The sequence below is a fragment of the Lutjanus erythropterus genome, chromosome 14 (genome assembly GCF_056507025.1).
Source record: "Lutjanus erythropterus isolate fLutEry1 chromosome 14, fLutEry1.hap2, whole genome shotgun sequence".
In the NCBI taxonomy this organism is placed as follows: Eukaryota; Metazoa; Chordata; class Actinopteri; order Lutjaniformes; family Lutjanidae; genus Lutjanus; species Lutjanus erythropterus.
This window is the reverse complement of record NC_139330.1, coordinates 5386300-5413337: the sequence shown is the minus strand read 5'-3', so window position 1 is coordinate 5413337 and position 27038 is coordinate 5386300. Positions and strand designations below refer to the sequence as shown.

The 27038-nt window shown below is 37.4% G+C and overlaps 1 protein-coding gene across 1 annotated transcript in view; it reads left to right on the top strand.

The window, feature by feature from the left end:
• The window catches only part of eys (EGF-like photoreceptor maintenance factor), a 266834-nt gene that overhangs the window by 205383 nt on the left and 34413 nt on the right, over positions 1-27038 (top strand). Inside the window, exons 42-43 of the mRNA XM_084736538.1 lie at positions 2329-2479; positions 20156-20264. Of these exons, the coding sequence (XP_084592664.1) occupies positions 2329-2479; positions 20156-20264 (260 nt within the window). The remainder of the gene's footprint in view (positions 1-2328; positions 2480-20155; positions 20265-27038) is intronic.

Below are 27038 nucleotides of genomic sequence, written 5' to 3'. Positions count from 1 at the left end.
CTATTAAGTGGCATAGACTGGCAGATGTTAGGGAGAAACACTGTCTTTTTTAACTGATTTCACCACTGAACTAGTAAATGCAGCATCCCAGACTACAATTTTGAGAGTTGTCTATGACAAATTCTTAATTATTTATTGTAAATTTGCCAAATGCTATACATTACTTGGTTTTCCTCCCTAGTTTTTGTAAAAAAAATTAAAAAAAAAAAAGTGCCAGTTTTTGTCCATGTGTGTTGGCAACTCTAGGTCTTGATAAATGATATGCTTCGTTAATGTCACATAAAATTAGCTGGAGAGATCAGTGCAGCGCACATATTACCTCTAACAGAATATCAATAATTGTTTTGCTTTAATTTTCCACACTATTCTGTTGAATAATACATCTCTTTTATAGTGTTTGTGGCACAGAATAGAAGGTATGTTCAACCAGAGGCTGTATATCTAAATTAATCATACTAGATTCTGATTTTACATCTGCTCCTGACTAGGTGTAAGATTTACACCCAGGCTTGGCCAGAAGAAGGCTTAAACCTAGATGGTGCAGCTGGTTTAACTATTAGGTCAGGCTTAGAATGCCAAGTTACAACCGACTTGATACCTGACTTGACTTGAAGACCAGATGCTGTTTCAACCAGTGACCATTCTCCTGGTAACTAGATGGGAACAAACCTACCAGTAATCCATGGTGAAAGGAACTTGCATGTGGAAGACAGTCTCTACTGGAACATGGCTTTTGAGGTGAACAGAAGTGGATCTTTCCATCCTGAGGCAGAAAACTTGCTGCTTCCTGACAATCTATAACAGTGCACACCTGAAGCTCTTCACACAAAATACACAGTTGTAAAGGTTAGGGAAAGCTGTTGGTCATCCTAGTAGACCGAGACAGCATGATGGAACTGTTGTGTGCAGAGACGATTCAGCTCATGCTGGTGCAACAAAGCAGGCAGGACCCAAGGTGGACAGTGCTTAATGTTTGACGCCCAAATTGAGATAACTCCTAATTGCTTGGATTCTGAGAGGACCAGGTTGGTGCATCAAGGACTGATTGACACTGAGGTCCAAGGTGTGCTCTGGGCTCCATCGTTCTTGTTTTCACAGGTGGTTTGATGAAAGTGGAGCTCTGCTTTTACATTCTTGTAGGTTCCACTAGAACATGCTCTGCAATAGCAATCTCTTGTTGTCTCAAGGGGTTTCAGTTGGGAGCGGTCTTTAATCTGTCCTCTCTCCCCTCTGTCCTCAACCATTTCCTACAAGACCCTGCAGGTAAAAGTATTCTCCAAGCCCTTTCAAAGGAGCTCTTCATGCCCTTTGGGTAGATGTCTCTCTATTATTGTCTTTTTCTGTTATCTTGTTACTTTCCACTTGGTGAAGAGTAACTGCATTCCATTTCATCTGTCCAAGCTGAATGCTTTAAGAGAAAAGTAGAATAGTATTGCATGCAGACAGAACCAGTCCTTTAAGATTCAAACCATTTACTTTATCAGGCTTTGTGTTATGAATTATTCTTCGAGGGTGTTTATTGACATGTTATGTGGAGTAAAGTGATTGCAGTTTTATGGCACCTTTCTAGTCTTCCAACCACTCGGCGCCCTTTGCACTACAGGTCAGCATTTACCCATTCACACACACGTTTATACCCAAATGAATAAGGCCCAATGACAGCAAGTGGACCGGAGGATCGAACTACCAACCCTCTGATTAGTGGATGACCTGCTCTTCCTCCTGAGCCGCGAGTGCACAACAATTTGAACTTGGTAAACTCCTTTCTAAACAAAGGCATACCCAGTGGCTGTGCAGTGGCATTTGTTGGCAGGCAGGAATCCTCCCTAGGGTTTTCATGTGCCGAGTATTGATCACAACAAGTTTGACCTTGTGGTCAACGCACTGACATTTATCAGGATCTACCAGCTGGGTACATCTACGTTCCTCAGGGTCTTTGCTTACGTGGCAATAATAAAGCACCCTTATACAGTAAAGCAACTTTGTTTGATAGATGGATTGGGATTTAGAGATCATTATGAAAGGTCAGCCATATGTTCATGCAAGTTAAAGACAACTGCAAAAAGTGTGATCTGTCCATCCACTGCCCTGACGTAATAAGAATTACATACCGTACCACTATGTTCTGACGAAACCATTTCTGCCTCTAACCATGTCTCCTTGTTGAAACATTTTTATTTTATTTTACACATACCGAGGGGGTTCATTTTCTGTATTCGGTATCTTGACTCTAAAGTAATGTCTTAAATATTTTAGCTTACATAATGTATTGAATTTGGAAATACAGAAAAAGAGACTCTTGGCTAACCACATTTTGTACAATTCCAGCTCAGGAGCAGAACTTTGGGGATCAGTTCCTTCATGTGCTCCTTGAAGATGGAAGCCCCGTTGCTAAACTTGGATGTGGTGGGGGTCGGGTTTTGAATGCAGCTGCAGGACAGAACATCAATAACAACAGATGGATGTCAATCACAATCCGGTAAGATTTATGTCTCTCCTATTTTCTTCTCTGATCCCTAATATTCTATTACCAAAATCATCATCGCTGTCTTAGAAATGACAGACACGTCACTATTGAACCTGATATCTTTGTTATAACTGATGATATTCTTTTTCAAAAAGGAAGATAAACAAGACTGTTTGACTGAAATGGTGATGTTGCAATCACAGCAATTAATGCAAATTCAACCAGTCCCTGTGAATTGCTCAATTTTGTCAAACAACTTAACTTTTCCACAAATCTGACCACCACCAATCATATAATACGTGTATGCCTCAATGAGCTGAGACAGTGTTTCATTACTTTTTATGTTTTTGTATTTTTTTTATTTTGTTAGGGGTACTGAAATGAACACAAAGTTTTTAGTTTTATCACCATTTATCAATGCTCTGTGCACTTTTATTTTTTTTTACTGTTTTAACTGAGTTTGAGCTTTGAAAAGATTTTGTTTCTTTGTGAAACACTCCCCAGGTGCACTTATTCATTTACAAATAAAGACTTTTTGTTGAGCCTTTTTGGGAAAGTTGCTTGGAACACTCAGAACAGAGTGTCATTTTGTTCTCAGTGGATCGAGTTGCCTTTGATTTTTAATGAATTAAACAAAGAAAATCATTTTCGCTTGCTCCCACAATTTCATTGCAAAAAAAAAACACACATGAATCCCAATTCTTCTAGAAAAGCTGCTGTGACATCAGGCATTTTAGGCCACAACAATCATTCAAAAAAGCCTGCAAGATCCTGGAGGGGATGTTTAGCCTTGTTTTCATAGATTCAGATGTCTCGAAGTGCATATTTACACCAAGTGTAAATGTAGTATTTGTCACTGTGAAGAAACTACCAAGGGCAGATGGTACTAAAGCTTTAATGGCCATGATTTTTAAATCGCTCTGTTTGCTAAATGACTCACACCTTTCCTGAGTCATACAGTTGATCTCTTCACCAATCAAATATCACAAAAAACGTGACCACTTGTAAAAATGTGAGTGAGCATGTTCAGAATGTTTTTAAGAAAGAAATAATACAAGTGAATCAGCTTCACCAATTAAATTCTTGCATTTCCACTGCCTTCATAAAGTAACTCAGTTGTAGCCTCCTTCACTTTTCAAAAGTCTAAACAAAGTCACAAGCTTCAGTGTTTTTTTTTTTGTTTTTTTTATGAGAGAGATTTTTTTACTCAAGGTTGCATGCTATAGTCTCTCTGATAAAGCCCTGTGAAAGCTTGTCTGCAGCTGTCGACATCAGTGCTGATCAGAGGATTGATTCTATGGTAATACAGAATCTGCAATGAAAGCTCACTACATCAGACAAATCCCAACTTTAATGCCGAAGTTCTCTGTGTACCTCAGCATTAAACGAAGCCCCCGACATGTGTCCAAATGTCCCATAAACAAAAACACTGTCCAACAGTGACAGTCAGCTGTCTCCTTCAGAAAATTCTAAATTGCATTCTGATTTTCTTAAAGGATTTATTGTTTTGGCCATGCACAAAAAGGGGCAAAATATCTTTTACCATCTGTGGCGTCTTGTAGATCACTTACACATAGTTCACAGTGAGAGTTAAGATCATTAACCTTTGATGTTCTGTATGCTGAGATAATTGGCCATTTTGGTAAATGCTTCTGGCATTTTCCTGTAAGTGCCAGGAAACTTCTGATCTCCACTACATACAGTAGACAAACCTAACACCCTCTGAATGATTCTCTTACACTTAAGAAATAGTTACTCAAAAAATGCCATATAGTTTAGTCTGTAACATAGTAGAGTAGACAAACTAGGTAGAATAATAACCATACCCTTTAAATATCAAAAAAGTTGTTCATGCTTAAGCTTTGTGACCAGTGGATATATTACACTGAAGAAATATTTAACCCTAAACCACTGATTGTTTTATTAAGAAAGCTTAGATTTAACCCTGTTTAAACAATGACAAAATGTATGTTGAAATATTTACTTGGATCAGTCAATAACACTGGTATTGATTTTAACATTTAAACAAAATAAAATATTCATGTACAAAATTGGAAAAAAATAATCAATAGACTTTCAATGACCAACATAAATTAACATTTCATGTCTGAAAAAGAGTTAAAAGAAGAACCATGGTTGTCTGGTTCTACCTCTGTTCTATACTAAATCATCAATAATGAATCAATTACATACACCCACTCCCCTCACCCACATCCTTCCGCACAACTAAACCCCTATTTTTGTCCTCTTCATACCCAATCAGAAATACTCCATAATCAAGAATATGAAAAGAGAAAAGGAACCCAACAACAACAATATCACCCATGATGTGCTTTACGTTTCCCTTCCTCATCTCTGTACCTCACAGAGATCATTTCTTTGTATACCTTTTTAAACTGTCTGATATTTTTGCTTTGTTGATTTCTTCTCCCACAAATCAAACCACAAATTGGTTTGCACATACTGTTAAGATTGGTGTGAACACAACACATTGTTTTAAATTAAATTTCCATCTTCCACTTCTGTCCAAAAACATTTTTGTATGTTGCCAGGAAGCAAATTATTTCTTGCTTTTTACATAATCTGTGCCGTTTTAAATTCCAGCAGATCCCTAAATTTCAATGGATGTGACTTAAAAAACAAATTGTTAGTGTGTTCATGATGTCCAACATCGTCATCATTTATATCCTTATGGCACTTTTTTGTATTATACACAATGGTTGTAGGGTGCGTTTTAGGTGTTGTCCCATATATCTACACACTAATTAAAATATGGTGATACCAGGACACAGTACAGAGTGTACAGATCCGGTATGTATCTAGTTTTGCCCAGGATGGCAATGCTCTGTACCAACTTTTCTTGTATATGAAGTTTCCAGCAGATTTTATGGTTCAGTATCACACCCAAAAATTTTATTTTCATTTGCTCATATAACATCGAATGTTAATGTTATATTTCACTTGGTTGGGCAAGTGAGTCAGAAATCTACTTTCCCAAAGTCAATTTTTACTTGCCCCTGTACAAATTGTGTTTTTTGTATTAATGGTAATCAAATAACAACATAGACTACTGTCATGTTTAATCTAGGACTGCAACATCTATAAAATGTCAGTAAATAGGTATAAACAGGATGTAGAGTTCAAGGAGTTTGCTAATGCTGACCTCAACGTCATTTGCTAATGACTGCAGTGACTTCTGGCTGTTGGAAATGAGCGGTTAAATCTTCTCTTGTAAACTCTTTTTATCTTCTGTTAATCTTAAACAAAGCAGTGAGACAGTACAGTACACCCGACTTTACTCTTTCCAGTTCACAGGAGCGCAAACTATACTTTTACACCTGGCGCCACACTAATACCTGTCCCTTATAAACAATGGCAGGTAGGAACAAATTTTTTCAGGCCAAAAGGAGATGAAGAAGCAACTTAAATACTACACAAGTAAATGTACAATTAAAATAATACTTAAAATGCTGTAAATGGTAATGAAATATAATCATAATAAATTCTGTATGTAACCATAAAATTCATAATGCAAATCCATAATAAAGTTTAATTATTCCCACTGAAGTATATAATGTACACAGTAAACTGCACAGATCAATAAGGAACACAAAATTAACATAGTAACTTAATGCAAATAACCTAAAAAATTAACAGTTTGTTATATTTAGAATATGAGCAACATGTGGTGAAAATAAAACATTTTTAAGGTCATTGTAAGAACTGTAATGATATTAGTTAGTACTCAGTACTCAGTATTGGCAAGTACTTATACTCATCCTCAGCCAGAAAAAAGTGGTATCAGTACATTTAAGAAAACTTATCTCAGTGAAGAAACACTACTAACAGGTTTCCTCACAACAAACCTTTAGACTGAATACATAAAATTACACAAAAATGCATCATAAGATAATATAACACATAAAAAGAAATAAGTATGTTAAAGTTTTATGTTGAGCCTCAGTCACACGGCGTACAGCGCATGAACTGCATCACAGTATCTCAGCTGAAGTCAGATGGTAGTAGCTTAGATAATAATGTAACAATCAAAAGCAATTACTTCTGCCAACTTCCCACACTTGTCACCCGATTTAGCAATTTATTTTTGATACCTCCGCGGGTGCAGTTATTTCTTCAAAGCCAGAAGCAGCAAATGTAGCTCCTCTTTTGGATTATCAGGGAAAAACAGTTGACTCTTTTGCATTTGGCAACAGATTTGCTACCAAATGTTGAACCTGATCCACATGCATTTGCACTACTTGCTTGTCTCATCCAAATACGTGTGATCACAATGCTTCCTCATGCACAGCTGATCTTCTGTCTCCATAGCGCACACACAGGCTTACAGCTCAGGCACTGTGGGGCAGAGTGAGCCAATGGGAGAAATGAGAGGGGCCCTGCTGCTGAGCTCTGCCTCTATTTATTCTTGATCGCTTCAGCAATTTTATTCATATGCAAATGAGTGCATGACATCATCTAGCCATGTTTAAGCAGTGAATACCTCCTTTCCTTGGATGATAGTTGGCAACACCGAGTGCAGCTAGTGTAGCTGCTTCAGCTTGCTGTCAGCATCCGTGCGGTGCAGGGCAGCGGTTGTATTTAACTGTAAATAATCTGAGTTTCAAACTGGGAAAATACAAATTGCCTGATGTCACTACATCACAGACTCAGCTCCCTCTTTTTTTTAACTAATTTTTTCCCTCTACCGCCACTCATATTTTCAACCCACCAATCTTACTGCCATCTCGATCACTGTTTTGATGACTCGCAGAAAAAGGAAGCATTTGACTTTACAGTTGAAGTTGCTCTGATGCAGCATTGTTGACATGAAGATGTGATATGACACCTCTGTTAAGCATGCAGCACTGTACTGTGAAAAAATGGTGCTTCACTTTCTTGATGTTTATCCATGCTGGGCTTTTATGCACTGTAGTTTTGATAATGACATAATTGCTGCCACAAGTAGTTACGATGATGAGCACAAAACAACACATTAAACAATGTGGAGGGTTTGTTCAAATGGCAGTAAAAGCCCTCTAGTGGGTGGTCTACCCAGCTGTTGCTGCTGCTCAAATGTTTTAGCTCCACATTGTTCCCACTCCAGTATCAACACCATTTAGCTAATATATGTGAATACATTAACCCTCTAGACCCCATAGTGCCCAGGAGTGCTCGTTCTATATTTCATTATAGCGCCTGTAATTTTAAAATCATCCCTAGTGTATTAAAATACAGAAAAAATCCTGAGCTTTTTGTTGTTTGAGTTCAATCAGTAACCAGAAATATTCATTACAACGTTGAAATCTGTGATTTTTTTTTTCCACTATTAAACAGCAAAACCTCCCCGGCTCTCACTGCCAGAGTCAGACTGTGTTGTCTGAGGCGAAGTGGGGCGAAAAGTTGGCATGGTGAAATGCCCGGATTGCGACTTTTCCACATACATATTCAGCGATTTTCTCATACACGTTGTCAAAAACACTTCCCACAACACACTCATGAAAAATGGCAAAGACATTGTGAGGTTTTTTTTGTTCGAAATTACATCACATAATCAGCATCAGTAAACAGCAGGAACGGGGTCGTCACTTGTCCACATATAAATTCAGTTTTTTGCTTATAAGTTACCCAAAACACGACCGACTGCCACATTACCGTTGTTTGCTCTTATAACATAGCTGTTTTGGGTAAAGTGTGGAACATTTGTCTTTTATTTTGAAAGCCCAGCGTTATCCAGTGAGGGATCTGTTGTTGTCAGACTCTGAATGTTGACCCAGAGAGGAAAAAGAGAGAACTGTTGTGGATCATATTTGTTATAAAATTGACCTGGAGTTACTTTCTCTCCTTTTAGAGACACTGAGATTCTGGCTATGTCTGTTTCACAGCAGTTTCAGTGTTATTGTTTTTCTGGTGTCTTTGGAAATACATTGAGTCAAACTTGGTCTAAAAAGCTCCAAATGCCACATGTTTGCCATAACTTGTAATTGTCACTTTCTTGCTGTTTTTGAGATACAGCTGTTTGTTTGAATTGAGTAGGAAGATTCTTCTTAAAATGAGAATTCTCAGTGAACTGCAGGAACGTTTTACTATCCTGTTGGGGTTGAGAGGGTTAAAAAAATATACTTTATATATTCCAAAACTCAGCAATGAGTGTGTTGAAGGACTTTTAGGTGTTCTCGACCCAGCCCTATTTGAATTTCTGTGAAAGTCGTAGAGGACCGCTGTTCAACAGTCGTGCACCACTCCATCTTGCTAATAATCCCCAACAAAGGGATGAAAGACATTGAGAATATTTAATCAAGAATTTAGCAGCCTGTTCTGACAATAAAAAAAATAATTGAATGAATTATATTTTCCTTTTGTTGAGCGAGATTGCACTAAAACAATCAAGACAATGCAAACAGGCTGTCATATACATGAAACATACTGCATAGACCGAGCGTGCATTTGATTTACTTCCACTCTGCAATCTTTCTAAAACTGCAGTCTGTGGGTTTGGTGTGAGGAATGTTGGATATTATAGCTTATATTTATTCAGACTGGCTATCAATAGTTATGCAGTAATGGTGTTACGGTGCATTGTGTTTTCCAGTGAAAGAATTCATAATGGACAGGCAGATTGATAGAAGATGTGAAACACTCGAAACATTACCATAACTTAGCAACTTTTACAGTATTTTTCAGCTTCTGGAAATGTTTAATTGGATATTGTACAATTGAATCCTATTTCTTGCACTCCAGTGTAGCTGGCAAGACAAAAGGCCACTACTGAAATGCCCTGTGCTGCCATTTCATTTCACAAAGCAGGCTGTTCAGGTGGGGAAGTAATGTCATTTTTAAGGGAGGACATGTTTGTTGTTGGCTTCATATTTTTTGATGTTGGTAAGTTTTCCTTTGGGGCTGTTTGGACTACAGCAATTCAGCTACGATTAAAGTTTGAGAGTGGCAGTTCTAAACGCTCCCCAGGTCATTTGTGAGGGCGTGTACATTATTGGTTGAAGCCTGTGGTGCTTAGCATTCACTGTTTGGAGTCACTTTCATTCACACAGTCAAAGATTAACAAGGATGACACATAGCATTTCTGCCGCCTCACATTTCTTTCCTTGTCACAGGTGAACTCAGAGTCCCTGGCAGATACGATTATTCAAATTTATGCCATTTTTGTGGGTACTTTTTTCTTTCCAGTCAAAGGAAGAGGAGTAGTGTCTCAAGTATGGCTCTGACTTACTGGGAATATTCTTTTTTATGACAGAGGATTCTGTGTCTCACATCTCATGGGTTTTGATGTTCACGCTGATGTCTTTGTAGACTGTCATATGATTTCTGTTAAAAATGCACTGGATATTTTTTGTCAGTAGAAGTCATGCATCAATACCTGGCCATTACATCAATTTTCTCACAATTTTCTGAAATTCTTTTTTCCTTTGTCAAAATGTCAGTGGTAACGCTTGATCACAGAAAGTAAAGGATGCAAAATACCTCATCTGTATGCTTAATTCTTTGCATTTCGTTTTATAATTCACTTGAATTGCTTCTTGTCTATTTTATGTCTGTATGTTTGATTCAGAATGCTTAAAATGGCAATCTTCAAGATTTTCATTTAAATAAATATCTATTAAGTCAGTATATATCAGCGAATGACATAACACAATAATGAGTGAGCCTATGGCCCACTGATTAAAGCATTGCATATTTATATATTCTGAACTGGGTGTTTGTGGCAACATTCCTGGAAAAAACTATTAAGACTATTAATTTTCTGCTAATGTAATCTCTATAAATGAATCCAGCAAACACTTTGTGTGTTCCTCTATCCATTACTGCAGTGGCACATCATAGTGTCTGTAACTCTTAGTATCTGCTGGTCGTGTCTAGAAGGAAACCCAAGATTTGCAAAACAGTTAAAACGATCTCTCTTGTAAGATCTTTAACTGATCTTGGTTCTCTGTGTCTACTGTTGCCTCCAAAAAGTGACAGCACTGACCACAGCATTGGCTGCTTGTTAACTTCATGTAGTTCCCTGGATTTATGCAAAAGAGATATTTGTAAATGAATGCAGATTGATAAGTCGTTGTTAAACGATAGCTAATGGGCTCCAAGGTTGCCACTAATGCAAATTGAACATTTAGCTGCCTAATACTGCAGCATCACATTAAAAGAATGTAACTGGTGAACCGAGAGTTGATATTTATTTTGACATACAGGAAGTGCAATGTTTTGTCCATCAAAACTGCGTCTACAAAACAAGTCATTTTCTGCACTTTTTGACAGTGGATGAGTTTGAAATATGTCACAGAAGAAAGGAAGAAAGAAAAAAGAAGGAGCAGCCACAGTGAGCTGTTAGGTAAAGAGCTGCAGGCCCCCTCCAACTTCTAACCAACTCTGTTCACTGAGTGCTGCAGACTCCTGCCGTGTGCAGCACAAAATCAGATCATGGTTTCTCACAGAATGATAGAAAACGACCAATTATTGCCTGACCTCTTTTTCAACCTCACAATAGTTTGTTTCACTGCCCCCAGAATTCTGTGAGCTGTAGTATTAAACCACATTTTCTGTTATGACCAGTAACAACAGGTGTAAATCAGAACTAAAATCTTTGAGACTTTTAAAACTTTAAGGCAACTTATGTTTATCTCCTGCACACCTACATATACCAGGATCAAATTGGGTTAAGTGTCTTGCCTGAGGACACACTGATGTGTGGACAGTGTGAGTCAGAGATCAATCCAGACAGCCTATGGTTAATGTATGATTGACAAAGCAGAAAATGAGGAGTTTTTGGCTTTCTGTTGGGAATCTTAAGTGTGTTTTGCAGTCTGAGATAGTCCTGTTGACATCATCACCGTTATTTTCTCAGACTTGAAAATTCTCCACCAGAGCCTCAGAAGACGCTGTACAAATATTTTAACAGGCTGAGTAGAACGCCTTGTGATAAATAATCTGATTCTCATCTGTAAAATTGGTGTGTCCCCTTTTAAGCCACCCCACATCTTGTGTATCTTTGTAAATGACCTTATTATATACAATTACTGTAGGCTTAAGTAGAAATTCAGTGTTCCAAAATAAAACCATTGCAGATTTTCTATCAGTCCTGCTGTACCACTCCTACAGCAGAATCTGTCTCCTTAAAAGACTGTAACCGATGTTTTTCCAAATGTTGCACATTTTTGAGTCACTCAGCCTTCCCTGCCTCAAGTCTCAAACCTCCTGAAGCAATGTGTTCTTGCTTTAAAAGTCCACATATAATAAAGGACGGCATATCTAAAATATTGAAACCACAGTGTTGTGGGTAATGCATTAATAAATAAGTAATATGTTGCTGTCACTGTTACTTTTCACTCTAATATAATGAAACAAGTTAAGGCAACATTATGTAAGATTTGGTATTTTTTGGTCTTGTGATTTGATGTGGTGCCTCCCAGAGTGCAATTCACTTGCAGTACATACCACTGTTGTAAATATGGACATGTGCATTTGTAATGATGCTGAAAATATAAATAATGTATTTTAATTTAACAGTCCAACCAAAATCAGCACAGAAAAAAGCATTTATTGTGGTTAAAGCAAGACAGTCTGCATTGATCTATGAATTAATGTGGGTGATTCCTTCGCTATCTGCTGTCCACAGCTGCTTTATACTGTTATGAAAAGCTTCTCCTTCAGTTTGGGAAATCCTCGCAGCATCTGAAGGCAGCAGAACTGATGCTTGAATAAATCCACAGCCTTTGAGAAATGCAGCTCCAGAGCACATTCGTTTATTTTGTTTACCTTCATTAAATCACCTGAAAACAACACCAGACTGCTACAGTATAACTATACAGACCTGTACTCACATCATAACTAATAATAACTAATAACTAAACTATGTGTCCATGTGCGATGTGACATATATGAGAATTATGGCTGGTTATCATCACCAAATTAAAACCTAATGGAAAATCCGACTCCATCTGTCTTTGGTAGCAGATTTGTGGTGACGTGTTCATGTTGTGACATTCAACAATCCAGACATTTCCTGCAGTGAAGCTTTCCATTTGCTTTGAGCTGTTGGTATCACGTTCAACTGCAGCTGGCACAGTTCTTTCAGACTAGTGACATGACTGGCTAAAAGGATATTTAATAATAACAACACTCGCTGATCTATATTCACCTTCACCCAGCCCTTTTGCACACTGCACTGCTGCACATACATAAACCAAAATAGACGGTGTGCATGGAGACACATAATCCATTCACCTACCACCTTGTGCTTGGCATTTATTATTCAATATCAACTGAGGGTGCAAAATATTGAACCGACGCTGGAATGTTTGCTTTGGCACCCTGATCCCAGCCTCTGTCAGACAAACATACAAAATCTATGGATATATTATGAAGATTATTCATAGCAAAGGTTGAAGGCCATGCAAATTGTGTGAGTTTCTTTGCAGAAATATAAAAAATGGGAGGGCGCCAGGAGATGGACATCAAATACTGGAGAAGCGTAAGAAAAACTGGAGTGTTGGCAGTTACACCAAAGCTCCTGTGCTTGCAGTGTAAACACCAACACTCCCCTAGTGGTCCGAGCTGCAAGTCCAAGCAGTACAGCTAAATAGCTAACAGCAGCTACTTTTAGCAGCAGTTTACTTCACTGCCCATCAAGACACTCAGTTGAGGCAGAGCAGCCAGAGGACATCAGGGGAAATCAGAAAACAGTTTCTCTGTAAAATCTGATCCAGTTTAGAGTTGATGGTGTGTGAGCTGGTGCTATAAAGTGTCATGCACTTGTCACAACCTGCCCACCAACGTCACATAGTGCAAGAACAGAGGCAGCATTCACTCTGTTATATGTCAGTGTAGCATCAAAATGATTATGAAGCAGTTATTTTAAAGTAAAATAGTGACATAATGTTGCTTTAATGCTTAACATTCAGTTATCTGCTGCTGAACTAGTGAAAACGCTAGTACTTGCATTGCCAAGGGAAAGGGAATAATTTCATGAGTCTTTTAAAACTTATATTTAATAGTCTGTTCACTGTCCATTGAATATTGTTTTGATGTAAAAATGCACATGTGAAATGTTGCCTAGCAACAGCTGCTGTAAGAGGAGGAAAACAGACAAGTACTATGAGAAGAAACGCTGACAAGAATTTCAAAATAGTAACAGATTACAGAGCAAAAGAGGAGTCTGACTTCTTTGAATTAACGTCACAGAAACATAAAAAAACCTAAAAGAAAGTATTCTGAGTTTAAGTTCTGTCCAGGTAAGAAACACCTTTCATCTCTGTCCACTTGCCCAATAACATCCTTTCTAAAAAAAGAACTAAGAGGACTATTTAGGTGTCCATCGATCTCCTCTGTATTTCGGTACACCTGGGTGTGTGTAGGGTTATAGGTAACTCAAAAGTAAAATAATTGTTGCTGTAATTAGTGTTTATCTGAGTAATGGCTGAAGTAATCCCTTTGCAATTTGGAAAAGTAATTAGTAAACAGGCATTGATTACTTTTTTCAACAGTGGACAGAACCCATCTTTAGCAGCCCCCCCCCCCCCCCGCCCCCCCCCCCGGGTTTTAATTGCTGGAAGAGAAATGGGGAAACATTTATTTTGGGGATGTGCCATGCCATATGTGCAACTGGGTGAAAAGTGAAGTCTTAATATGAAGAATTTTGTTTTTAATCCACATCCTTTTGACGCACTGCCAAATCTGCGGTAGTGTATGTTTATCAATCACACAGTACTCAGCCTTGTATTGACAAGCAGCCGCATAAAAGATTCATTGAAGAAGCAACCAGCAGCCATGCCTGCTCACTGGGAATTTCCTTTGTGAAGCCCCACAATGCCAAGAGGCTTGCTGTGTGCTGTCTAATTGTATTGCTGGAGATATAATGATAGAACACAGGCTACCCAAATTAATTGAGGCTTGCCAGTCACAGCACAAATTATGCAGCAAATGCTGCAGTGCTGCGTGTGAGAAAGTCACTGCACCAGAGCCAGAGCAGGCATTACCGTCAATGTAGGTGTAGATTATGGTCTGATACAGGGCTTGTAGCACTTAAGGAAAAACCAACAAACACATCCCTCCTGACATCTGGTGCAGTCGGTGCTGTGGTGTAATATGACATTGCACAATGATACATGATCATTAGGCGTTTATTTTCTCTCTATTCAGTCATATCTGATGTATAACTCTGCCGCCTGCTGTGCTAAAAAGAATATCAAAGTAACAGGTGGTGCTCATCTTCCTCATACTGTATATGTAATATGTGTGACCCATTTACATTCTGTCTGCTCGCAGGTATGTAACACTGCTGAGCATCATCTCTAGTGGCAGAACTAATACACTCTTGACTCTAAATCACTAAATGACCTGCAAATTATAAATTCACCACTAACATGTTCCACATTATCATTTGCTTTTTGTAAGAATCTGAAATATGATTAGAATAATAAGCCATTAAAAATACTTCTTATCAGCCAGTGGAAACTGTTGCAAGGGCACCAGTGCAGTGCATGATGTTTTACTGCCATCTGTTGCCAATACTTTCAGATGTTTTATGCAATAGTAATATTTTAATGATGATCCTCCCTCATTATTAATTTTCTGCAGGGGACTGTGAAGGAGGCACTTTGAAACAGGATTGTAAAGACAAACACCATCAGGTTTAAAAAATGCCTTTGTGTAAAAGTGCTGTGCCAAAAATATTTGCAAGGTCCCTCAACATTGCAGGTAATATTTCAGTAGTGATCCTCAGGAAAGTTGCAGTGATGCAGTTGCACTGAATTAGTCACACACAAGACACGATCTAAATGAGGATGTTAGAGATGACAAATCACTTATGATTAGCGCATTAGCCAGATGAAGAAATGCATAAATGATGATGGAGTAAGTAGGAATGATCACAGCTATATTGTGGTTTTGTGTGTTTGGAGAAAATGAAATATTCATGCGTTTTTGTTTGTTTACCTCAAGTTGGGAATTTGCTGCTGTTGGTCCTGTGAGACCCAGCGCTGAATGGTGCACGGGGAGCCCAATAAGAAATTACATAGCTGCTTCATCTCTGCGTTAGACAAACACCGGCCTCTTTTTCTTCTGATTCACTCATATGTTTGTTTGTGTAATGTAATCCATTGTGGTTTTATATTTTGTATATCTTTGTGTGTGGCGGTGATGATGATGTGGGGCTGTGGGGCATATTCTGAGCTATCTAGCTACTAGACCAAGTAAAGTAGTCATAGTCATCTTTATAAATAGTCATTTTTGCCTTTGAGCAAGACCAATGAAAATTAGCCCGGTGGAGCATTCAGTGTGCTCACGAGAGCTCATCAAGTAACATCATCCTGTTTGCTTAGTGAGCATGCTCTGCGTGTCTCATAGGGACAGTCCTTGCAGCATTTGCAGGCCAAATAAAAAGCTACTGTAGTAAGCACCAAAATATGTTTCATATACCCTCTGCAATATATTGTACAATAATAATATTGTGATGTTTGATACCTCACCAACAGCAATATTGAAACATTTCAGTCTTTTATTTTTAACCTTTATTTGGAATCCCATAATCACAGCCGTTAACGCAGTCATTTTTGATTAAATACCTTTACAGAGTGATTACATTACAACTGTAGTGCTTCACAAGGACTGAGCTGCACCTTAAAAAACTGCCTTTGTTGGTCTTTTCTCTGGTGCAGTAGTCAGGAAAAAAGTCACATATGCAGTGAAGGAGGACTCGCAGACAGAACAAAGAAGCAAGAAAGAACATAAGAGTGCCGTTCACTGTGCTGATCCAAAATGAGCTGCTGCAAGATACTTTTCATATGGCAACCATTCTGTTTCAGATTTGGCATCCACTGACAAGATGTTGTCAACGCTGTGTAATTCTACTGTTCTGTGGTGACTTGGCCTCCTGGCAACTGTCTTCATTCGTGTTTAATAAAGCCCTACATCACTGACTAGCCGCACCTGTAGAGCCCTGAGGAAAGTTTAACATAGATGGAAACATTTGCTCTTTTGCACTCTGTACGCTCTAGCACATTTTGACTGTGTAGAGCCCTCTGATGAATTTAATAAGAAATATGTAAAATCAAGACTCAAGTCTGAAGCTTCTCTGTTACATGTGCATACAGGATAACTATAGAACACAAACAAAGAATGTAGGGTGTTTTTCCATTTGAGATAATGCAAAAAAAAAAAAAAACATTCAATTTAAAGTAAATAGTAGTAGTAAGTAAAACCCAAAAAGATAGATAGATATAAATTTTATTTTGTGCCTAAATTAAAACATGCTTTCACTAGGCTGTAATTGGTGTGATTTTATAAGCTGTTTTTCCTTTAATAAATCAGGTGCAAGGAGCTATAGCCTAATGACGATTAGAATAACAAACTCATCCCTCATTTATGCACTCTGCGCTTATTTTTGCATTCCTCATTCATTAGTTTTAAGGTACAAAATGTCTTGATAATTTTCTTTCATTAGCTTTTTACTCATGAAGCTTTTATTGCATTTTCAGTTACAAGATTTTACTTGGCAAATGGAAAAATTTCTCACATTTGGTTTTTGTCAGGTCTTGGTTTTTGTCAATTTCAGACCCTGACCCTGCGTGGCTTTTAAATCACAATGTTAGCCCAATTCCAATTCTCCCAGATTTTCCTGAAGCCTCATGGAGAAGGTGATTCTTCACATTGTAAAGATTTGGCTTGAGCCATTTCCTTGTAATTTCTTTTCCAGCAGCTACACTCAAAATTCCAGGCAAGGATTATGTTTTAAAATGTGTGGTTGTTGAACGCAAGAGTTGAAAAAGCAGTTCACACCAATTAAAAGTAAAAAAAAGTAATATAATCACTGTGAATCTTGTGCCAAAAAGTTCACATTTTTGAGCAAGGCCAAACAAGCAGTAGTGTTCAACATTTAGACTGAGACTCTTCCAGCCAAGCAGTTGTTTCCTTTTCCCATTATTGCTTTATATAGGTGATACTTACTAATTTAACCTCCTGAAGTCCCGTATATAATCTGGAAATTGCTTTAAGACCAGAGTCTATCCTACATGCACTGATAAAAACCTTCAATAAATTGTTTTTCAAATGCCTTTTGATTTTCTAATATAAAGAACAAACCATCAGGGCCTTTTTATTTTTGTGTGACTTGAAAATAAACAGTGGGGAGAAAATGCACTGAGAATGAAAGAATGACCTCAGAAACACACTGGGCAGCCTGAAGATGGTGATGGATGTCTTATTAGGACATTGGTTTGCATTTCACGTTTGCAGTGTTAAATGTCCCTTAATTTATCAGTGTGTGTGTTCAAAACAGCTCCCATGATTTACATACCTGTAATTAGTCCTACCTGAAGTTGTATGGGTGTGATTGCCTCAGGGAGGCGTCCTGGAAGGCTGTTTCAAATTAGCAGGAGGGCGATTGCCCTGATTGTTTCCATCTGGCCATTAAAGCAGACGTTGGAGGGTTTTTCTCATCAGCAGTGGTGCGACAGCAAAGAATGGATGAATGAGTTTTGCAGAATCAGATTTTGCAGATGCATTACATGTTCACTGACAAACAAAGAATAAACCATGCTTTGTGTGGGTTACTCCCCAGCAGAAACGTGTTTATGTGCACAGCACAGACCCCTTGCATAATGTGCAGCCCTGTAAGGAGGCTGCGATTGTATATTACCAGTGTAAAGCCAGTGATGAATTGGAGAGAGGGAATCACTTGACTTTGCCAAAGCTGGAATATGACACAAGTAGACCAGCTACTTAACATTATGGCTGCAACATTAATGACTAGTACAATTGTGTATTTCCCCAGAGAGACACACGGGGTCAAATGATAAAATTGTCTTCCTGCTCATTAGGTTTATAATATATATCTAGTTTGTGCCCTCATTTTTATCATTAATTAATCCTGAATGACATAATTAGCACTTAAATTCATGATAATGTTTGTGTAGGTGGATTTGTTTGCTTATTCCTATTCTTACTTTTGTTATCATTATTATGATTATTATTATTAAGGTTGTTGTTGTTATCCTTTTATTTCCGTTTATTTATCCAAGAAGTCCTATTGAGATTGAAAATCTCTTTTAGACCTGGCCAAGGTAGCAACCATACAAACATCACAACATATTAAAATGCAGCAAAAATATGTTTATACACTCAACAACAGTGATTCAAACACAGTGGCCTCTCAAGAAAAAAACAAGCACGTCTTCATCACCACATTTTTTATTATGCCTGTAAATTCATCAGTGGATACAAGTGTGTCTAATTTTAGATCTTTTTGTAAATTGTTCCATGCCCATGGTGCATAGCAGGAAAATACAGTTTTCCCCAGATCTGTCAAAACACGGGGCACATTAAAAAGCAACCACATGGGGGAGGGTAGCATGTAACTACCCAAGCTGACACAGAGAAGTGCACAGAGGAAGGCTGGAAGTTTATCGCTTTATTGATAAAAATATACAAGTCCTGTTGTCTGCCAGTGGTCAATGACGTCCAACCCACCAAATCATAAAGAATGCAGTGGTGAGGAGGGGACTTTGCATTTGTAATGAAACGTCGCTGTATGGTGCACTAAATCAAGGCGAAGTAAAATGGAGGAGGCTGCATGCATATACAACGTGTCAAGTTTTTTCTTAGCACTGAAAGCAAAATGAGATTTATTTCTAAAATAAATATAATTGTTGTTGTTCTTTTTATATAGCACCCATTCTTGAGAATTGGGACAAATCATGTCTTACCAAAAATAACCTTAAAAGATGTTTGCTTTTTGCAGTTTTCCACTCTGTGAAATTTTATTCTTAGTATTTACATGAAATATATGTATTTTTTTATTTTAAACTTGCTCTATATGAATAAACAACTTCAAACAATTTACAAATTTGATAAAAGCTTTCAAAATCTAAAATACAGTATATACCCTGATAAATAAATATAATAATAATAATAATTAAAAAAAAAAAAGTTTTGTCCCAGATTTCTGTCAAATTTATATGGAAACTTGATTTATGAGGCATTAAAATGGTTAGATATACTGTAAGGACCACAGTAAAAGTAAATTTTAAAAATTAAGTTTAAAAATTTGAGTTTGATTAGCATTAAGAGAACTCTTAGCAAATTAAAAAAAATAAAAAATGACTCTGCACCACCTGCGATGAACTGGCGACTTGTCCAGGGTGAACCCCGACTCTCTCCCAGTGTCAGCTGGGATAGGCTCCAGCCCCCTGCGACTATTTATTTGAAATAGTAATGCATATCATGTACTGTGCATGATCATGTAAAGTGTACTCATTCTTATTTTCTCAATCTATTTGTTTATCCGTATTGTGTTTACAGGCATTATTGTGTCAATTTCATATCTGCTAAGGAACACAACAACTCTGCGCTGAACAGAAACCTGTCTCTGGACTTTATTTTATTTAAATCCAGCTGTAGAAGCTGTTCTCTCCTGGGTTTTGGCATTATCGTAGGATACAAACGCACCATTACTTCCAGTCCAATCTACCAATACATAAAGCCTCTCAGAAAATATAGTATAATGTATACGTAGTCTTACATTGTCAGTTTATAGTCTCTGTGGTCACATTAGCAGCCTCACTGTGACTGCTCTGTCTGTCTCTCCATCAGAATGTTTTTCATGCTTTGCTGGATTTATTGTGAGTATCAGACATTGCAGTCTTTTCTGATGGACCCTGGACTCTCTCTCTTCTCTCTCCACAGATACCATCTGCCTGTTGGCAAACAAGGAGGGTCATGTATGATTGAAATAGCAGCAGATAATGGCACAGCTCAGCGTCTCGAGGAGAACGTGTCACACCCCATGTCAGAGGTAACTTGACCTGCCTGCAGTCTCTTAAATGAGCATTTCTAACCCATAATCATGTCTTCTATATCTCCTTCTCTTAAACAAATTAAAATGTTAATTCATACACATTTTCATGCATGACTTCAACATGCATGAATAAACAATCAAAATAAGTAAAACCATAACAACCAGTTTACACAGCTCTGTTTATGAATGGCAATGCTTTTTAAACATAATTATATTATTATCTAACTGTTCTGGAAACTGTGAATTTGAAGTTAATCTGCCTCATGCAATATAATTTTATTCTTTTTGGTGTCAATTAAGTGGGCGTTCAGACCAACAACAACAAAAAAAAAAAAGCAGAAGAAGAAGCAGGGGGCCGCGTTGGTGGTTTGTTGCTCCAAGTGTTTGTGAGACATGAAATAAACATGATAAGAGCATGAAAATAATCCAGGACTTCCATTTTCAGAAACAGATCTGTGAGCGTGAAGGCTTATCAGGTACCAAAACACTGCACGGCACTTTATAATGTTACGTAGGACTATTTTACTGCTCTGGAAAGTTATCAAGACTGCAAGCATTTTATCTGTTATCATGATGCTTTAAATTTTAGCAGCATCTAAAATCTAGCAAACTTACTTCAGTGAGTACGTTGATAAGATTTGATAAGTTTCTGATTGAAATCATAATATTGCATGTTTTAGATCGCTTGTGTTTAGGTAACATTTGAAATTTTGTTCGATGATAAAGACAGTGAGACATTATTTTACAGTACACTGATAAGACATAACAAGCTTTGTGCTTTGTATCAAATTAGACAAAAACTAAATCAGTCTACTCTGTAATTACTGTTCTTTATTAGACAGTGGTTATACTTACCTCTGAGTTTTGTGCTTATATATATAATCTATATAAATGATCCCTTACAATCATCACTAATGACTGAGTAAAGGTGTTTGGTGATGTCTGGGTTACAGTACAGTTCTCTTATAATGAGTCCTAAATTAGTATCCAGATACAAAGTGAAATCACATATCTGCTACTTCTCCATTTAAAAGCAATATGTGAATCAGATCTGCCAAGTAAAGACCAAAATTATAGAGCAGAGGAGTATTTTCTCAGTGGGTAATTGCATATTATATATTGTTATTTTATCAGAAAAATCGGCATTGACCTTGGCTACTCTGCCAATTGTATGGGAGCAGCCAAAGAAAGTGCATCTAAAGTAGCCAATATACGATTTCACTTGCTTATGTTACACACTCAGATGTATAAAGAATTTTCCAGGCATGCGTGGTTTTAAATAACTTTATTTCTTGTCTTTTCTTCCTTGTAATCACAGAATCAGATATCAGCCTACTGCATGGCTACACTGTCTTTACACAGCAAAAAGTGCATTACTATGTTAGATTACATTACTACAACACATACACTCATTCATAGTTTCTAGCAACAACAGCTACATAATTACAGCATAATTTAGTCATCTGGGGACTAATAAAAGTAAATAAAAGTTACAGTTATCTTGTTGTCTAGTGTTAATGACTGATGAATAACATATTTTGTCTAATTTCATACAAGTGCAGTTTGTTAAGTCTTATTACTGCATTGTGAAACTGTAAAATAAACTGACACCGAGGATTTTCATAGAAAAACATTTCAATATGTTCCTCATAGTAAAGTATTGAAAAAAGAGATTGTTTTGGTATTGGTACCGATATGATATTGAAAGAATTTAAATGATACTGTAAATAGTTTTGTTGGTTGAGCTAAAAGCACTTAGCCGCGGCTCATATACAGCTAAATCCTGTCTGAGGTTGCAGTTAATTTATTTCAGTGTTTAATCACTTATAGAACTTGTGACAGCATCATCATGAGCAGATTACTCATGTTTTCAAAGTCAGCCCAGCACAGTGTTTTTAAATAAGAGCGGTTGCTTCATGAATGAAAAACAGGAGCTTGCATTAAAAACATGCACACCTGTTACATCACTTGCCAAGATAATCACACTTGGCAAATAATGTCCTTAATGGCAAGCATGTAAGTAGCAGTAAGCTGGTTCTCACCTGTTAATCACAAGCAGGTCTTTTCATTCTGGCTCATTAATTTGATTAACAACACCTATATTTGTTAATAAATTAATAATTTTGTTTTTCACTTTCCACAACACAGAGAGGGGCTCAACCTTCCCACAGGCTCAACATGCCTCCCCCTCCCTCCATGTGATTTATGATCTTCTAATTTGAAATGCCAAGATGTTTCTTTTTTCTTTTTTTTCTTGATAACACATTCATTACACAGCTGTTTTTGCCACAATTATATTGTGCATTGGTTGCCAGTTACCCTTTGCCAACATTCATAGAAGAGTAATGTATTACCATGATTTCAAGATATACTGAATGAATGGATTTAGACTTAGACAAAATGAGATTTGTACACAAAAAAGACAAATGATTATATTTGTTGGCATGCAACAGTTGGGCTTTGAGCTAATTTAATTAAACTTACATAATTATATTGTGAACTTCACATTGTAGCCTCTTGTGAAGTGTTGATGAATGTCTAAGGATAGAGAGTTCTCTGAAGTACAGATTGTCAAAATCCTTTGAGGCAAAATTGTGCTTTTAGGTATCATGAAGAAAATTGACATGACTTGACATTGTGAACCCACAGAAGCTTGAGATGGGTTAAAACCAGCACTCCACACGTGGCCCTGCTGCAGACCTTAGAGAAATCATGAAGTTAGCTGCTGTCAGCTTCCAATCTAGACTGCTGAGGCTCATCATGCAGTTTAGCAGATGTCAGTGCAGCACTACTCACAACCATTTCCAAAATAAATTGGTATTCGTCAAATTATAAGTGATAAGTGAGAAATGGTCGACTGCAAAGTCAGTAAAACAAGTCATATCCACTATTAGCTCTGGCAGTTTAGACTGGAATCCAGCATACTGCAGAGAGAGGAGGATTTTTTAAATCTTAATATTTTTTAATGCTGGCCAAAATCTTGCAGATCACCAGCGTGTGAGGGTTCAAGACCTGAAGTATTGTGGACATGATGATCATATCTTGCTTTGAAAGTTGTGCTGCTACATTTTTAAATAAGGTCATATTCAAAAAATAAACTTCTAGTGCTTGATTACAGTTTGCTGCACAACATTTTTATTGCCCGGAGATGCCATGTTTTACAGTGTTCAGTCGCTCATCTAAACTGGCTCACGTGTGCAGAGTGCAGATCCCTGCCAGGCAACAGATGGTGAAGCACCTACTGCAATCCACCACAACTGCCAGATACAACCAGTTCTGTCTCGTTATGCATCACATGTCAAACTCAAGGCCTGTGCGCCATATCTGACCATATGTTCCACTGAATAAATTTTGTGCAATAGAATTTCAGGCTGCTTTTTGAAAGTAAGGTGTCCATAAACTACTTTTCCCAGAATGCATCCCGATTTCATTATTTACGCACTGAAGGCTCCTAGCTTCCAGATGTCAATATACGCTTGATAGCATCCCAGTATCGTATAGCCGTGTCCAGCGGTGGTTGTAGGTACTAATGTTAGTAGCAGCTGAGTAAAATGCAGTTATTCCATTTATAAGCAAATACATATTTTGGATTTGAAACCTTTCTTGTAGGCCACAAAAATGAAGTCGAGCTTTATTGTTATTTTGATTTTATTACTTGTTTTTCACTACTACTTTGTATATGTAATTTTCTGAAATAAATTGTAGGCTTGTCTGCTTGCCAATAATTTTACTAGATTTCTGCTTTCAGAGGTTCTAATTTAATCACTTGCAGAGGTAATTTTTGAGGAAATTACATTAAGGCATTCTTGAGATGTCAGATTCACAAGAATGGGATGGCCTGAAAACATAATTCCTCCAGCCATAAAGAAATGAAGTCATAAACATCATAAATAAGCTTTTTTCAAGGTTATACAAAAATTCTGAATCACAGGTGTTTCAGGATACAGTCATGAATGTGCACCAAAAAATTAAGCTAAGGTTGGTCCAGTGGTATTCAAGATTAACAGTGGACATAATGTGGGTCCAATCACGCACACACTCACTCTGTGACACACGGAAGCAATTACATGATCCCCTTCCTGCTTACACCTGGCAGGGATAAAAAGAGGCCACACTGACTGGTGTCGCTTTCAAACAGAACTCAAAAATCAGCATACAGCACTTGTGAACTCACTTGTGAGTCCACTTACATCAGCCATGAATATTACATCAGTGGGCCTTTCAAATGGACTCATCTCATAAACATGGTAAACACACTTGAAGGCACCATAAAGTCGATCCATATCAGCCCGTCTTCATCGCACAGCACCAGTGGCTCATAGCTGGTCGTATCATAAAATATGGTTTGGCTCACTGTAAAAGTATCCGGCCACTGCTGCTTATTTTATTTGAAGCTTCAGCTTTGTTAAAGGTAGTTTTACGGCTCTTAACTTTGTGGTGACATCACAGACATGTTCCTGTGAGCCCTGTCATCTGTATTTTTTCATAGACTTTCAAATAAGCAGCAGATATGTTATTTTAAACACTGCATTAAGTCAACACCTGAAATGATTATATGGTCTAACACCTCGCTGTCCCGCTGCTGAACACCTCCACTGCAGCTGTCCAACACCTTTCCTCTACCGGCAGCATGGAGTCATGATTAGTGTTACATTTGAGGGACCTCAAAGCCATAGAAATTCTGATATGAATCATGCTATGATTTCATGACAAGTGATATGATCATGAAAATGTTTTGTTATTTCTGCTAGAAGGATGGAAAACATTTGACGTGCCAGCAGGATTTTTAAATGTATTCACAAACCAGTGTTAATTTCATTGACTAGTAATTATCCTCATAGTTTTTATCAGTGACATTTTTTCACTGCAAGAATCAAGATGACAACTAAATAAAAAGTATATATGATAACAAAAACTGTAATAATAACAAGATGGAAATGTTAGGGAGGGACAAACAGAATCTGATACGTCTCAGGGTGTTTATTCCTGAGAAGCTTTGGCTCTGCCCCCGGCTCTCTCCTCCAAAGCTCCCCAGAGCTCAGCAGCTGTCCGTTTATTAGCATCATCCCTGTCCCTCCACTCTGCCCGGTCCTCACACATCTTTTTTTGCTGAATATTTTCAACTTGCACTTAATACAATGTCACCAGCAACATTATATTAAGCTCCAGTTATTCCGGGGTCTCGTTTTGATGCTTTTTAAAACCTTTAATAGCTTAACAGCATATAGGCTACAAACACTAGCTTCAGGCCACTTTGAAACTATGGTGGCTTTGTAGTGTCGGACAGAACAGCCAGTAAAAAAGGCACACTTTAAATTTATGCCTCAGACAAAAGAAGTGACTGGGTTGTTGGAGTAATGCTTTAGTGTAACAAAGGAGTAACATACAGTGAACAGGTCATTATTGCCAAATACACCCTGACAGGGTGATGCCCGGCAGAAGGGTATTGAATCATCCTGAAGGGGTTTATTTTACAATAATGACCTGCTCATTGTATATCATTCCTCTTATTATATGGGTACTTACCAAAAAATCTAGAATTTGATACAAAATATTAATTTCAAAATGATTGTATGGATAGACCTTAGAATGATGTAACTGACCAATCAAAATCGAATATTTAATAAAACCAGGGAATAATCATATAATAGTACATAGGCACTGTGCAGGGCAGTTCTATGATGCATAATATATTTATATTTAACCTGATAAAAATAACCATATATTAGCAATTTGCCCTCAAGTATAAGAACGCATGTTTGTATAAATGAAGTACACACAGTGTTTGCAAATGCTAGGGAAACACTGCATAATATTTTCATCGGCTAAATCTCTAGATTTAGTTGACAAAAATCTTATGATATTTAGTCATCTAAAACTAAAATATTTCACACTGAATAAAATGACTAAAACTAAACTCTGTCAAAAGACAGACTAGAACTAACTCAAAATGTGCTGTCAAAATTAACACTGTCACATGTGTCTTCATCTTGCAAGTATTATTAGAGAAATCAGTTTAATGATAAACTGCTAAATCTCAAGGGGAGACACTTAGAATGTAAAATACACGGAGCTAACCTTTCGTACATTGAACAGAACACCACACTGACTCAGAGGAGTTTTATTTCTAAATCCACTGTCACCCTGTTACATAATTTGAAAGAATGCGTAATGAAGCTGTGATAAATGTTGATTTGTCTTTCATAAATTAATCATCATGCTTAGTGTGAGTATGAATGTGTTATGTAAACTCTCCAAACAGAAAGTAGTCTTCAATATTCATCTGTACAACCGGAGGTCACTGCTGTGAAATATATGTAATTTAGTGCTAATATGAGACGGTCTCGTGCTACATTTTTTTTTAATGCGGCTCTACTTTGGTAGCAGACACAATTATGCCTCCCTTGTTAAATTGACCGTTATGGTACGATAAGCTGCAAGTTCACAGAATTTATCTACATTAATTCTACCCAATTACCTTGCACATCAAAGAAAGCTTGCAGCATTTCTTAGATATTGGACCACTCTGGTATTGTGTCAGGATGTGTATTATCATACAATGTCAGTAGGACTGAAAAATTAAAAGATTATAACTCCACTTTCTAATCTGGGTTATACTAAAACTGGAGAATAGCAGCACCTGATAGTGATAATCGTTCTTGTTGATCTTAATAAACAGTAAGTTCTTGTTAATGCAATAATAATGTTAATATAGTCACACACACACTGATATAGAGAGACTGTTTTCAGCTGCAAACCTCGTACTTGAAA